The following is a 14,188-nucleotide window of genomic DNA, read 5'->3' as shown; positions in this document are numbered from 1 at the left end:
TTCACACTTCTGACTCCATTAATAAACAAGTAGTTGCAAGGCAAGTAAAGTTTTTTTTAAGTGGTATGAAGTTCCCAAGGCATAATTTAATTAATAAAAGCTGTTAGTTGCAGGAAGCAGCTTCAGTTGTACTTGTTCATCCTAGGAAACCTAACTCTGTTTTGTGTTTGCTTTTTCCTTCTCTAGGAGAAGAGTAACAATGTATTCCAAATAGTGGAACTGAGAATTCTCTCTAACTGGGGACATGCTGAATATACATGTCTTTATCGGTTCAGAGTGCATGGGAAACCTGCCGAATAATCTACACTACAGCTTGGGTTGCTTTATTGTACATTTTGTTCTCAATTTGTATATACCGGAAAGCCTAGAACACTGGAATCTTTAAAGGACGAGGATGCAAGATATATACTACGGAATTACCAATCCTCTGATAAAGGCAGAAGACTGTCAGCAGAACTGTATAAAATAAAATTTATTTGCTCTCATGCTCAGCTTGTAATAGCCAGTTAGCTTCATATTTTTGTGTCCATGCTGAGAGAAATAATGCATGCAAACTACTCTGGTTCTTAAAGCGCAGTTAGCAAACAGGTGATATACCTATTTTATTACAAATGAATGTATAGGGTTTTTAAAAAGAATAAAAACCACACTTTTCTGCAACTAGGATCTTTTTTTTTTAATTCAGGACTCAACTGCATATTTGTTAGCTTGGCACTGTAAGACAAATAACGTAGTACACTTTGAACACCGACTGTGGCTAAAGGTGTCCTTCAGTTGACCTTTTTTGTCCTTCTGCGGGATCTAAAAGGGCTTATTCAATAAATGTTGACTGCTTAACAAATATTACTATCAGGGAAAGTTAACACAACCAAAACTAGTTTAAACACCAGCGACTGAGAATGCTTTACTGCAACTTGTGGCCATGAATTGTTCTAAAAGTCAGGGATAACTTCTTAAAGTTACTTTAAGGGTTTTTACCATGGCAACTTGATTAGTAAACAGTATACAGCAGTTAAACTAAGCAATTTAGGAGGCTTATCAGCTCTCATACGAGCAGTACATCTATCAAGGCTGATTTGGAACTAACCCTAGAGAAGGAAAATCTTAATTTGTCAAAAAATACCTTTGTAACAATTCCTTAATCTGGTTTATTTTATAGTCAGTAAATGTTGTGCTGTGATAATGCAGGACGTGGAAAATACAACTGAAGTAGAGCTCGTTATTTAACATGTACAGGACTGAGTTATGCTCAGTGCTGCTCAGTACTGCTGTATTGGAATCTATGGGATATATGGGTGTTCCTGAGATCCTCCCCTGAAACTGAAGAAGATGAGAGTGGTGTCTCAGTCTCACTACATTTCTGTGTAGGTGTTGAGACTGCTTTAGGGCCGGCCTCCTTTGGGATTGCTACTTTTGAAGATCCTTTTCAGAAAAGACTCCTAAAATGCACTTGTGTGCAGAATTTTTATCTTGCTATTACAACGCATTTTATAGCTACCTGTGAACTGTTAACACACTGAACTGCTGACTGGTTTTCTGAATAGAGCTATGTATGTTGCACAAGAGTCCTCGAATGTTTGAAGTCTCTGGGTGAAGAACTTTTTTTTTCACTCGAGCTAGAGACAGAACCTATGGCCTATGCAGAGGAGTTAGATTACATGTGTACAGGTGTTTTCATATTCTATGTTACATATTTAAAATTAGAATTATCCTGTATAAATTGAAATTAGGTAGCTAGGGTGGGAATATTTTGAATAACACTAACTTATTTTTAAAAAAGCAAGATAGGACTTTGTGCAATGTATTTTTGTAAATGCTTTTCAAATCGTCTGTTACTTTGCTGCCTCCAAAACTGACAAGATGCTATTGAAATGTTTAAATAAAGAGTTTTAATTTTTGAAAGTGCATGTAATATTTGAAATAAGAAATAAAGATTCTTTTTCTGTATTTTCCATGACCTATTGAAGTAGCTAACGAGAACAGATGAGACTGAACGAGGCTGAACGAGCCACAAGGCTGAGGGACCTTTTGTCCTTTGCTGTGAGGGGCAGTGGAATACCCTGATGGCTTTAGTCTTATAATTACAGGAACTGCGGGAGGGGTGTGTACATGTTAGGCAGCACGGGCACCCTAGGATAAATGTGTAGTGAATCACTACGGAATTTCTGGCGGACAAGGCTGGAGCGGGGAGGTTCTGGCAGCTGAAAGAAACTCTAAAAATGCCCAAAAAGCAGGCATTTGAGGGCAGCCTGTCCCGCAGCACCTCACTTTCCCTATGCCCCCTGCCTTTCCTGCCCCAGCCCCTGCCCTTCCCCTCCCCTTGGAGCCCAGAGCCCGCCCCGCCCCGCCCTCTGGCGCCGCTCCGCGCAGCCGCGTCTTTTGACGCTCGCCGGCCGCCGTCGCAGTGGGCGGAAGCCGGGCAACCGAGGCGCGACGCCGCTCCGGGCGTGCGCGCGCATGCGCCCTCCCTTCCCCTCACCCCCCCCCCCGCCTCCTCCGCGTCGATGGCGGCGGCGATTATGGCGGCGGAGCAGGAAGCCGCGAAAGGCGGCGGCAGGAACCGCGGCGGCGTGCAGCGCGTGGAGGGCAAGCTGCGCGCCAGCGTCGAGAAGGGCGACTACTACGAGGCGCACCAGATGTACCGCACGCTCTTCTTCAGGTACGGCCCGGCCCGCCCGGCCCCTCCCCCGCCCGGCCTTCCAGAGCCTTCCCACGCACCCTACCCTGCTGCCGCCCGCCGCGCCCACGCCGCCTCCGCATTGGTCAGAGCCGCTGCCTGTCTCCTCTTCCTGCCCTCTCATTGGTCCGTGGGAGGGGCGGGGAGGGGCGGGCAGGCGTGTGGCAGGGTAGGCTGAGAGGCCTGACGGGGCTCGGCCCGCGCTGAGGGGCAGCGGCGCCGCTGGGCTCGGGGGCGCTGAGGGGGCCCTGAGGGGGCTGGGGGGCGCTGAGGGGCCCGGCCCCGCCGGCCTGGGCACCGGGAGTGCCCTGAACAAGCAGCGGGGCCGCGGGGCTCCGCCAGTCACCTCTGACAGAGTTTAGTTAAAGCGTGTCCCCGTCAGCGCGGTGGTTGTGTTCACAGCCGTGACCGCGGGGAGCAGGCCTGCGCGCTTATTCCGCAATATCGCCTATTACGTCGCAAGAAACCTGATGTAAAACATTTTATGTTTATTTGCTGTTCACATCCATGGCGAGTTGCTGCGGGCAATCTCCTTCTCGTTAAATGTAAGGCAGAACCTTGCTTCCAGGGACAGGGGATAAGTGTCCCTCGTGGCGGCTTCCCCGGCTGGCCCAGCTGTGGTAACCGAGGCAGGAAGGGTGGAGGCGGCCGGGTCTGGCAGCCCCCCTGTGTCACAGCCCCTCGGAGACCCTCGCAGCGGGAAGGGGACAGGCCCGTGGGTGTCCTCATAGCCACAGAGCTCTGTGGGGACAGAGTCCTCGGTGTGTCATCAGAAGTGTCAGAGTGCATTGGCACTCTGATGGTGCATCGGCCACTCACGCTGCCAGCATATGAGTGCTGAGTGGCCTGCCCTGCTGCCCGTACTCAGCACCATTAAATTAAGGCAGTTGTGTTCTGTGGTACCCTTCTGGAGGGGTCAGCGAGAGCACCATCAAAGTCTTAAGACTTAAATTGCGTTGGAGAATAAATCTAAGACAAAGCAGGGCCTGTTTCATAGGAGGGATTATGCGATGCGGTGGCTGCAGTGGCGGGAGATGGCTTGGCTCAGCAGGTCGCTTCTCATCCAGTGTTCTCAGTGTATCAGCTCACATGCTTTGCTTAAGCCTTGCTGAATTAATTTGGAATCAAAGTTCCGGCCTTTTCTGTTTTAAATGCAGGAGAAAGAAGGTACCCATTTAAATAAAAAGGTGGTATTTGCGTAGCTAGGAAGGCATTTCCTTCCAGGCAAAAAGATGTAATGGGACTGTGGAACTTGTTGGGAAAGTCACTGAGGCCAGGAAGGAGTCCAGATAGTCTTGTCTGTTCTCTGTAAAACGTGTGTTACATGTAAAGTTTTCTGGAAAGACATTAACACAGAGTGAGGCAATCGCAGCTGCAGAATTGGAATTGGGATACCCCGTGCTTATTCACCGTAAACAAACCCAGCCAGTAAAATACCAGTCCGCTCTGTCATGAACTGCAAGTTAAACTTGAAATCCTGACTCGGTTCCAAAAGTCATAAGCCAAGATGTGTTTGAGGCTGGCAGGGTGTTACTGTTTGGTTCTAAATGCCATTTAGATCGACGTAGTGAATATTTATTAAAAGTTCTTTGTGATAAAAGTTCTTTCAAAAAATCCCAGCACTTTTAAAAAGTATATGTATTTTAAAAGTTAATGTATTTTATATTGTAAAACTGTTTACAGTTTCTTTTCGTATTGGCTGTAACAAGTCCCAGATTAGGAGCTCCCAAATAGCTCTGGGAATCTACTGAAATTGAGTTTGTGGAAGTGGGATCCAGAGTGAGATTTGTGAGTCAAAACGTATAAGCAAACGTGGATGTGAGGCCAGCTGTAGAAGCGGTGGAGCCGCCGAGCTGCTTGCCTGATGTGGGAAGCGCTCACTGTGGTGATCACAAATCTGAACTGCTGAGGGTGCTTGCTCAGACAGCCCCACTGTCACGCCATCCGTGCTGACCGTGTTGCTCACCTGTTTGGACAGAAGACCTGGGTGGTTTGCGAGGTGGTGAGCAGGGCGGGAGGACTCTGCCTCCTCCCTCGCTCACTGTCAGATCCGATTTTACCAGTAGGACTTGTTCCTGGGAATGTCACCCTGTGACAGGAACCTCACGTGCAGCACGAGGGCATTGGGGAGCTACCGAGCGCTCCATTTCCCTGCAGGCAGTGCCCCCCGCTGCCCCCCGCTGCCCCTCGCCTGCCTCACCCCCGTCACGCTGCAGGATGGGGCCCTGCAGCCGCGGCGCTGCCCTGGCCCTCAGGAGCAGGAGGGGTGAAGCAGGGGCCCAGCACAATCGACTGTTGGGACAGAGCGAGAGCTGCAGGTGCTAAAGCAGTGCGGTAGAATCGGTGCCGTATCTATTTGACCTGAGCACACTGCCTGCTGTTACTGACTAGTCAGGAAACGTGCTTTTTGAGAGGCAGCTGAGAGCAATGGAAATTGGGAGCTACGTCTGCTGCCACTCCTTAACCTCTTTTATAGGAAATGCCGAATTTCAGATCCAGAGATGTGACTGTCCAAGACCTTTAGTTGCCCGTAGTGGTGATGTGCAGGACGCTGTAATCACCGCACCATGTTAACAGGTTGCTGTTCTCGATGTAACCGTTGGGACCAAATTCTGTCCTGCTTCATTTCTTGGTTAACTCCCAGGTGAGGAAGGCAAAAGCTGCAGCAGGTGCATCCCGAAGCATTGCATTTAAGAGAACACTGTCACGTGTTGCATGGTAAATCTTGCTGGCCACTCTCATCTTTCTAGAGACCACCAGAGGGACCGGCTACTTTGGTTCAGCAGAGGGTCAGTGTGTGGCTGGTGTCCCCTTGCTGGCGGCAGAAGTGGCGGTCAGAGGCGTAGAAGGGCAGGAAGCAGACCTCGGGGAGGAGGCTGGAGTCACTTTGTATTTCTTACACTGTCCCTGTGCCTGCTTTCCTTTTAGTACAAGCTGTGGTGCGACAGTCTGATCAGCACGGTTTAATGCCTTGACATCTTTTGCTTAGGTGAACTTCTGGGATCGTTTGTTCTTTGCTCCAGCCCAAATCAGTTTGGGAGCTCGGTTTTCATTCTTATGCTATTTGCTCGTATTCAATCTAGTCACAAGCAGAAACCAAATCTAGCAGCAATTAAAGGAATGTCATTATTGAAACTAATCAGATTTAAAAATGAATGTCTTGCTGCCTTTGTTTTAAATTTCAGTGCTCTTTAATCCTTTAAATGCAGTTCATTTAAGCATACTCCACTTTGGTGTCGTTTTCAGGTATATGTCACAAGGAAAACATCCAGAAGCGAGAGAGTTAATGTATTCGGGGGCTCTGCTGTTCTTCAGCCACAACCAGGTATGTCAGTGTTCTTGCATGGGGTTCGGGAGGGGTTATTCAAAGATTTTATGGAGTGAGCACTGAATCCTCAGTCGGAAATGTTTGGGGTAATTGCTTGGTGATCTTTTGCTTTGTCTCTTTGTTGAGCTGTTCTCCACAAAGAAGGATTATTCCAAGCTGGGACACAAAGTAGAAGTGTTTGTGAGCATCCAAACATGATCTTAACCACATTTGTTTGCTTTCCTGAAGGCTTCTCTTAGATGCCATTGAGTTACTGCAAATTTTTGTAAGGGAGGATTGAAATTTCTTATCTGCCATAGCTGTAGCTGCTGATAAAAATATAATATGCCTCTGACAAAATTCTGTGGGAGGAACAAAACTTTTCTTGATGTTTTCTTTACTGATACGTTGATTACTACTGGTATGTGTCTGTTTTGTAGCAAAACAGTGCTGCTGATCTGTCCATGCTGGTTTTGGAGTCTTTGGAGAAATCGGATGCAAAAGTAACAGAAGACCTTTTAGGTAAGGTGACCTTTGCTCTTTCTGTGGTGCTGTTTAGATATGTTTTCACCTCACAGCGACTGTTAAGTCTTGAAACCTGTGATCCTTTTTATCTGTCATCCCACATGGCTAGGGAGTAGAAATGAACTGAGCAGGTGCAATGAATGAACTGAGGGAAAATTTTACTAGAGAATAGTGAGTTCCTGATAACTGACAATGGCGTGAGCAAGGGACATGCTTAGAATAAACATCACTGTCTTAGGGCATCCTCCTTTCTGCAATGCGAGGGTAGTGTTTTGTCTGCACAGTCACTCGTGTCTCCAGGGCTTTGGTGGATGGCACTTGCCCACCCTGGCAGTGTGGTGGTGCGTGCAGTGAATCAGCCCTTCACAAAGAAATTTTTCTTCTCTGACTCTGAGATTTGATAAGCAGAGAGTTCAGGAAGACCTTGAAATCTGTGTGGCCAGACTATTGCTGCTGCATGGGCAAACCGCTCCTCTTAACAACTGTGGGTAGAGGCAGAAGGGACAGAGGCTGCTCTTTGCTCCCTTAGACGAACTCTAACGTTTTTGTAACCCACCTCGGACTTCTGGTGGTCCTTTTCTAAACTACAGACTGTCCCTCGCAGCTGCCCAGTCAGTGGCAAGCACTCCTGTAACCTGAAGTCTGTCCTCCTCTTTGGGATTGAGTGGTGCTCTGGGATGCCCTGTCCCAAACTACGAGGCTGTCACCAGCTCTCTGCAAGGCCCAGCTTTTGGCAGTGGAGGGATCATTGCTGGCTGGTAGATGTGGGGTTGACGTGATGTATGCGATGTATTTGCTCAAGTTCAGTGTCATGGTTTTAGTTTTAAGATGTCTTACAGAGACTGAGAAGGGAGCTTGCAGACACAACAGCACCGTATCTTAAGTGTTGTACATTAGGGATGCTCTAGAAGCAGCAGATCGTGCTATTTCTATTAATGCTAAATATTTGTGAATGTTATTGCTTCTAGAAAACTTGGCTAAATTGTTTAGTTTAATGGATCCAAACTCTCCTGAAAGAGTGGCTTTTGTATCCAGAGCCCTGAAGTGGTCTAGCGGAGGATCAGGAAAACTTGGACATCCCAAATTACACCAGTTACTAGCAATTACCCTCTGGAAAGGTAAGCAAAATTAAACTTTTGTGTGTGTGTTTTGTTTTGAAAACGTTGAAAATATGATACTGTAGGAGACCTACTTTGGAAATAATCTACAGAAGCTGAGATGACAATGATTTCTGCTCTTACCTGATCTTTGCAATAACTTCAGTTTAATGTTACTAACAGTAAAAATCAGGCCTGTGGCTCTATGTTAGTGCAAAGTCCAAACACAGCTGCTGGCAAAGCTCTCTGCCAGAGGAAGGCTGATCCTTTGGACATTGAGGTAGTTTGATTAAGAGTCATTAGAAGCAAAATCGGTGGGGAGCAAGGCTGTTCTGTTGTTTTGTTTTGAAATCCTGGATAAACCCAAGAAAGATAAAAATACAGCACACAACACAGTCGTTGGATCTGCAGTTAGGTACTTTGGAGACGTTGAACAGCAGGCTTGTTTCAGGCATTTCTGAATGAATGCTGTTGTATTTGATTTATTTGGGATTGTCAAATGGGATGTCAAATAAGCTAACATGCACTAAATAATTATTTTAATTGCAGTTGATAGTCAGTTTTTAAAATCTTTTGTTCAAAACATACAAAGGTGAATGAAAACAGTTGTGTAAATGCCATCTCTTCGCTGGTTTCCTGTGAATTAAAGACAGTGCAAGCTGATAGTTCACTTACTTGAAATTTTCCTGTAGCTGTAATTGGTGATCATGGTTTCGCGTAATAGTCCTGATCCAATGGTCACCATTGCAGCTCATCGCCTTTTTGTGTGCCATATGAAACCCTGTAGCTGTTCTCATGGGACTGATGTTGGTTTCTGATGCCTGCTGCCAGCCAGAAAGAGAAGATCTTCCTCAGAGTATAAAAGTTAGAAGCTGAGATGTGATTAGGATAAGAAATGGTTGCATCCTGAAAGTAAAAAATCCCCATTTCGTAGGTGTCTGCTTGCCCTTCTTTTGAAGATCAAAGTGCACATTTTCTTAGTCTGTAGTTTTTGGGAGCCATTAGAAATGCTGAGATCTTTCAAGCAAAGCTTTACATTCCAAAAAGAGAAGCTTTCCAGTTTTGATTTGTCATCACATTGGTTTTGCATGATACTTAGCTTCAAGTTAAGTTCTAACAAACCATTTCCATTTCTTGCACCTTTTTTTCTGCATAATTGCTGTTCTCTTCAGCACATGGAAGCAGTTTTAATTTTGGTACCAAGAGTGGGCTAAGCTAAAAATAGGAGATGCCTTCTTTCTGTGCACTTAGAAAGAAGGATGCTGAAGGTGCAGCATCCTTGGTGCACAAGCTCTGATACAGACTTGCTGTATTTCTTTCCTAAGTGCTGCTGACAGCACGTGAAATGTCTGCGTGCTGTTGGACAAAAGGCTGTGACCACGGCTCAAGCTGTTTGTCCCAGCGGTAGCCGGGCTTTGTGGTGGCATTGCATGAACTGTATTTTAATAGCACTTAGCCCAATGCATTTAGGATAGCGCATTTATTACCCCCTTTATAAATTGTCTGTAATTTACATAGGAAAAACTCAGCTGTCTTTTTGCTAGTTGTCTTGTTTCCATACCTCGTGTGTAGCTCTCTTTCTAGCTGTCGTGTGCAAGCCTAACAAATGTGTTTTTGTGTTCAGCTGTGATGAACTGATTTCTTAAAAGCCATTTTCTTTTTCCTTTTGTAGAGCAAAACTATAGTGAATCTCGGTATCACTTCTTGCACTCCACAGATGGCGAAGGCTGTGCAAATATGCTAGTAGAATACTCCTCGTCCAGAGGCTATCGCAGTGAGGTGGACATGTTTGTAGCACAGGCAGTCCTACAGTAGGTGTTACATTTTTTTAACTGTTTTGCTGAGATGACACTGTGTTTGAGGCAAGTCTGATTAATCACGAGAACTGTAGGCTAACCGGGCATCTTTTCCAAAGCAACTGTGAAACTGGCCAGAGGTTCCAAAACTCGCTTTGTGTGGTAACAATAAAAAACCGTCTCAACACTGGCGTGTTGAAGGGGTGAAAGGGGGGGAAATGTATGAAGGTCCAAGCTTTCAGTGTAATCTGTTTGACCCTGAAAGCACAAGTCTTTCTTTGTGTTTACACTACTTTATGCCTCGTTAGGACTTATCCTAGATGGTCTTACCAAGGCTGGCACTAAGCGGGCTTTGTATTTACATTTAGCACAGTGCTTGCTCTCAGCCTCGTTGTCCTGAGATAATTAACGTTGGGTCACCCTGGTTTATGAGCAGCATAAACCGATGGTTTAACAGAGTTGCTGGTGGCTTTCATTTAAGCATTTATTTTGTAGGAGGTGGGAATGCAAGCTATTACGTGCCTTTGCAGAGCTCATGCACAATGAAGGCTGACAAAGCCAATTTTACTGAGTTTAATCAGTTGATGGCTTTCTTCAGTGAGGGAAAGCAGCTCACGGAGGAGTCTGAGGAGGAGGTGGAAACAGGACTGCAGCAGGGAGTCAGGAGAGAGTAGGTGTCGGGGGAGAGGGAGGAGGTGAGAGTAAGTCTGTCTCATTTGGCAGCCTTCAGCTGTCATGCAGATCTGTCCTGCTTTCCATAGCTGGTTGCTATAGATTGCAGCAATGTTGAGTGGCACAAAATCCTTTATATAGGTCCACCGTATGCAGAACTCAAACAATTTTATGGGTCTTTGGGGGGGAAGAAATTCTGGGGAGAGGTTATGGGTAAGGGATTGTTTTTTCAGCGTTTAGACAGAAGCACTGCTACATCCTTTACTGGCCTATATCTCAAATACCACTCTAAGTCCTCTTACATAGCAGTTTATAGTCTAATGAAAATAATTGCAGTTCCTTGCTCAGCAGTAAGGCGCACGAGCCCTGTGCCCTGCACATCTGAGGATACAGACTTGGAGCCTCTGACCAAGACTGAGACTGCTCGTGGCAGCCTTCCAAGCACTTGCTGACAACGTTTGTCCCAGATAAAGTCTCTAAGGCCTCTGGGACTTGCAGAGATTGCCAGTTAAATTAACTAGACCTGAGGAAAGATCTGATCAGTCTGGGAAATCAATCTGTTAACTCGGCTGAGGAAGCCAACGTGTAGCTTTAGTATGAGACTTAGAGGTGTGTATTAAACCCATCAGCGTTCCTGATGCCGTGTTAGTTTGAGTTAGCAGTAAGGGAATGACTGGTTATCGGACACTGACAGATAGATAATGAAAAGAGATGTGTTCGGGAGAGGATGGGGCCAGAGAGAGGTCTTTAACTAGGTTTTTACCTCAGCATCGTAAACTCTGGAATAGTAAATGTGGTATCATGTTTAATTTGAATCATGCAGTAGCCAGTCTTTACGTGTTTTGATTTAATTGATGCTGTCTTTCAGACACCTGTGCTGTATAAAATCTTTTTAGATCTTGGTTAAACTCATTCTATTAATATTTAATGTCAGTTCCCCTTGTAACCCACTTACTCCACCGTGTAGTTTAGTAGCAATTTTCCCCTTCCTCAGTTGATTTCCAAACAGTTGCCAAAGTTGTGCATTTGTACCAGTGAGCCTTAGAAGGCTTCCATGCACAAATAAAGTAGAAATTGTTGAATGCTTGGCTTTCCTTTTCTTTCTGCAGGTGAAATTTCTTTCCCTTTTATTTTTAACTTTCCCTGTTCTGTTTTCCTTTTGCAGATTTCTCTGCTTAAAAAATAAGACCAGCGCATCAGTTGTTTTTACAACATACACACAGAAACACCCTTCAATAGAAAAGGGGCCTCCCTTTGTTCAACCACTGCTAAACTTCATCTGGTTCCTGTTACTGGCCGTCGACGGGTACAGTCTGATTTTTCTCACTTTCTTCTTAGTTTCCTTTTCAGTGGTTACGGAGATTACATTTTTGGTTGTTTCCTTTCTAGGGGAAAACTAACAGTATTTACAGTATTGTGTGAACAGTATCAACCGTCACTGAAAAGAGATCCCATGTATAATGAGGTGAGTTACCAGTGACTGCAACCAGGATTTAACCTGCAGCATTAAAGAGCAGCCGTCTCCTGCTCCGTGACTTTGCAAACCGTGCAGGTCACAGCTTACATAATCTGTCTGAGACAGCCACCAAAGGGCACTGGCTTTAAGCATTGCCTCTGAGTAGTGAGATGCTGGTAGACCTTCATACAGCGCTTGTTTTATATTTGAAGAGCGTGTTTTAGGAGTGCAAATGGAAAGCCATGCATGTGTAATGCACGACATTTTAATTTTCCTTGATGCCTTATTTCAGTAGAGGTATTGAACACAGCTTGTAGATGGAAGTCAGTGCGCTAGCTCATGTGATATGAGCGTTGCCCGTGGCGTTTCCACCTGTAAATGAGGTAGCTGACTTTGTTCTCCACCTTGTGTCGTTTCAGTACCTCGATAGAATAGGACAGCTTTTCTTCGGTGTGCCACCCAAGCAGACATCGTCCTACGGAGGATTACTAGGTAAGGTGTCTGTCAGCAGCTGTTTATACAGACAGCCAGGCTTTTCAGAGCTGTGCCTTACATAAAACAGGTATGCTGGAAACAGATAATATATTTTAACTGATAAATTGTTTTTTTCATAGCCTGTAGATGCAATCACTACTATAGAATACATGATTAATTTTCACATGTGAAATTAATTTGGTGATGCTGTTAGACTTTTCCTCTTTGAGAAGGGAAGAAGCATGTAAATGGTCTTACGGTTAGTGTCTGATGCTCTGGTAAAACTTCCGAATGTAAAGGAAAAATCTTATTTGTGTTCAGGCTTTATTTCCTCAGACTTCAGTAGCTGATTTTCCTAAAGTACAGTCTGTGGTTTTGGTAGAGCTCTAATCAGTGCTGATGTAAAACAGATGCTCCCACAGCATTCATTCATGAAAAACTGAAACTAATACAGGCTTTCTACAAGAAATTATAAGGAATAGAGAAAGCATACAGCTTTGGCGGGTATTCTTTTTCCAGTGTACGCTACAAGAAGAAATGCTATCAAAATGCAGCTTCCCAAATCAACTAATTACTAATGGAAACTATTTTACAATTAAAGTTTTTGAGATGAGAATGTAAAACGGGCAAGGTTGAATGTCCTGTATTTTATTCTAGGAAATCTTTTAAACAGTCTGATGGGAACTGGAGAAGATGATGACACAGAAGATGGTCAGGAAGATAGCAGTCCTATCGAACTCGACTGAATATTTTTGTCATTGGGTGCCGTGTAAATCTGATGATTCGATGACTCCAAAGACAGTTTTGGAATTGAATCCTGCAGTTGTTTCTTGGTGCCTAAAAGGGCTCCTCCGGTCTTTTAGAAATGGTTGCTGAAATGTTTATAATGTTCGGTCTATATTATTTATGTAAAAAAAAAAAAAAAAAGAAAGAAAGAAACCAACAAAAAGTAGCCAAGAGAACCAAGCGGAGCAATTGTTAGCAGGTTTCCGATACAGCGGCTGGTGACTTTGATTAAACTATAGTCTTCTACGGTTTCTGATGCAGTATTCCCTTTTGCACAATAACTCTTTAAATAAAGCATAAATATGGGTCTTCTACTTCACGGCCTGCCCAATACCATCTCTGTTACAGGAAAGCCTCCTTGACCTCTGCCACCTCTGAGGACCATCTTGAGAGGCAGGGTGAGTTACTGAATAATTTATTTGTGAGGCTGGTGCCAAAAGTACTGCGAGTTGAGCCAAGCAGTATAATACGAGCTGCACATCCAAGAGACACTGATCCCAGGAACTCGCTCCCACTGCAGCGACTAGCAGACACGCCAGTCATGCTGCCTTCCAGGCTGCCTAGGAGCTGGCGCTGGCTGAGCCCACGCATGTGTTTAGCTGATACTTTCTGAAAAGCACAAGATTGAATTGCTCTTGAGTAAAAGCCGAGCAGTGGAACCCAGGTGGTTGGCTTCCACGTGGATCTCTATTGCCTAGGTATAAAAATTTGGCCTCTAAAATACCTCCTCTGACTCCTGGCTCTCCTCCTTTGGAACAGATTCTTTTTCAGTGTAAGTTCACCACCATAAGTAAAAGCGAATTGCCACAAACAATGTATGTGTTTGACCTGCAGCTACACGTAAAGAAAAGGGATACTGCAGAACTTTTGGTTCTTATGATATATTTATTTTTCTTGGGTGATTGATTCATTTAACACTTCATGTAAAAAGAATAAATCAATAAATAATGGAGTAACTTCAACCCCAATGGTAGGCATAACAATTCTACATCTCCTCCTCTTTGATGCAGCACAGCGGATGTCAGTGGTACAGCGAATGGATGAAATGGGGAAACGCTTTATTTTTTCATGATGAAAATAAGAAGGCTTAGATTAATAAACAGCAATCATGCATGGGGGAGGGAGGGATTAATACAAATTTATTGACTGTAAGAAAAAAAAAAAGGCATTGAAAGGCAGACTGTGTTAATTGTGAAGTCTCAAATAAACACTTTATACCAGGATCTGCGGTACTGCTGCTTTCTGAGGGTTTTACAAGCAGAGATCTTACTTTCCTTGCTGTTTCCCCCCCGCCCTGCATTTGACTGTGGGTCCTGTGCATCTCAGCGCTGCAGCTTTATTTCTTTGCAGTAAAGGCATCACTTGGGGCAGGAATTGTCTATGACAGGCACAGATTGC

The 14,188-nt window shown here is 44.8% G+C and overlaps 2 protein-coding genes across 33 annotated transcripts in view; both read left to right on the top strand.

Moving 5' to 3' along the window:
- SUN1 (Sad1 and UNC84 domain containing 1) overlaps nt 1-1,947 on the top strand; it is a 31,253-nt gene extending 29,306 nt beyond the window's left edge. For all 30 annotated transcript variants that reach the window (XM_035549161.2, XM_050713857.1, XM_035549154.2 and 27 more), the window contains one exon: nt 187-1,947. In XM_035549161.2, coding sequence (XP_035405054.1) covers nt 187-300 — 114 coding nt within the window. In that variant the 3' untranslated portion in view covers nt 301-1,947. The remainder of the gene's footprint in view (nt 1-186) is intronic.
- Nucleotides 1,948-2,456: 509 nt separating this feature from the next.
- Nucleotides 2,457-13,041, top strand: GET4 (guided entry of tail-anchored proteins factor 4). Of its 3 annotated transcripts, none has more exons than XM_035548766.2 (9): nt 2,457-2,659; nt 5,924-6,002; nt 6,425-6,506; nt 7,478-7,627; nt 9,279-9,417; nt 11,240-11,380; nt 11,464-11,539; nt 11,950-12,022; nt 12,662-13,041. In XM_035548766.2, the coding sequence occupies exons 1-9, from the start codon at nt 2,505-2,507 to the stop codon at nt 12,748-12,750; spliced, it is 984 nt and encodes a 327-aa protein (XP_035404659.1). In that variant the 5' UTR covers nt 2,457-2,504; the 3' UTR covers nt 12,751-13,041. The 3 variants fall into 3 exon arrangements, with proteins under 3 accessions (XP_035404659.1, XP_035404660.1, XP_035404661.1); XM_035548767.2 differs by having other exon boundaries at nt 2,468-2,659; nt 9,324-9,417; XM_035548768.2 differs by lacking the exon at nt 2,457-2,659 and adding an exon at nt 3,171-3,222.
- The last annotated feature ends 1,147 nt before the right edge of the window (nt 13,042-14,188 follow it).

The sequence above is a fragment of the Cygnus atratus genome, chromosome 15, assembly GCF_013377495.2.
Source record: "Cygnus atratus isolate AKBS03 ecotype Queensland, Australia chromosome 15, CAtr_DNAZoo_HiC_assembly, whole genome shotgun sequence".
NCBI lineage: Eukaryota > Metazoa > Chordata > Aves > Anseriformes > Anatidae > Cygnus > Cygnus atratus.
Note: the sequence above shows the minus strand (reverse complement) of the source record. Positions and strands in the feature narration are given on the sequence as shown.

Excerpts from the sequence above, each read along its gene's own strand:
- GET4 (XM_035548766.2), top strand. The coding sequence starts at position 2,505 with ATGGCGGCGGCGATTATGGCGGCGGAGCAGGAAGCCGCGAAAGGCGGC. Across the intron at positions 11,540-11,949 it reads GAGATCCCATGTATAATGAG|TACCTCGATAGAATAGGACA; the intron begins GTGAGTTACCAG and ends GTGTCGTTTCAG. Across the intron at positions 12,023-12,661 it reads GTCCTACGGAGGATTACTAG|GAAATCTTTTAAACAGTCTG; the intron begins GTAAGGTGTCTG and ends ATTTTATTCTAG.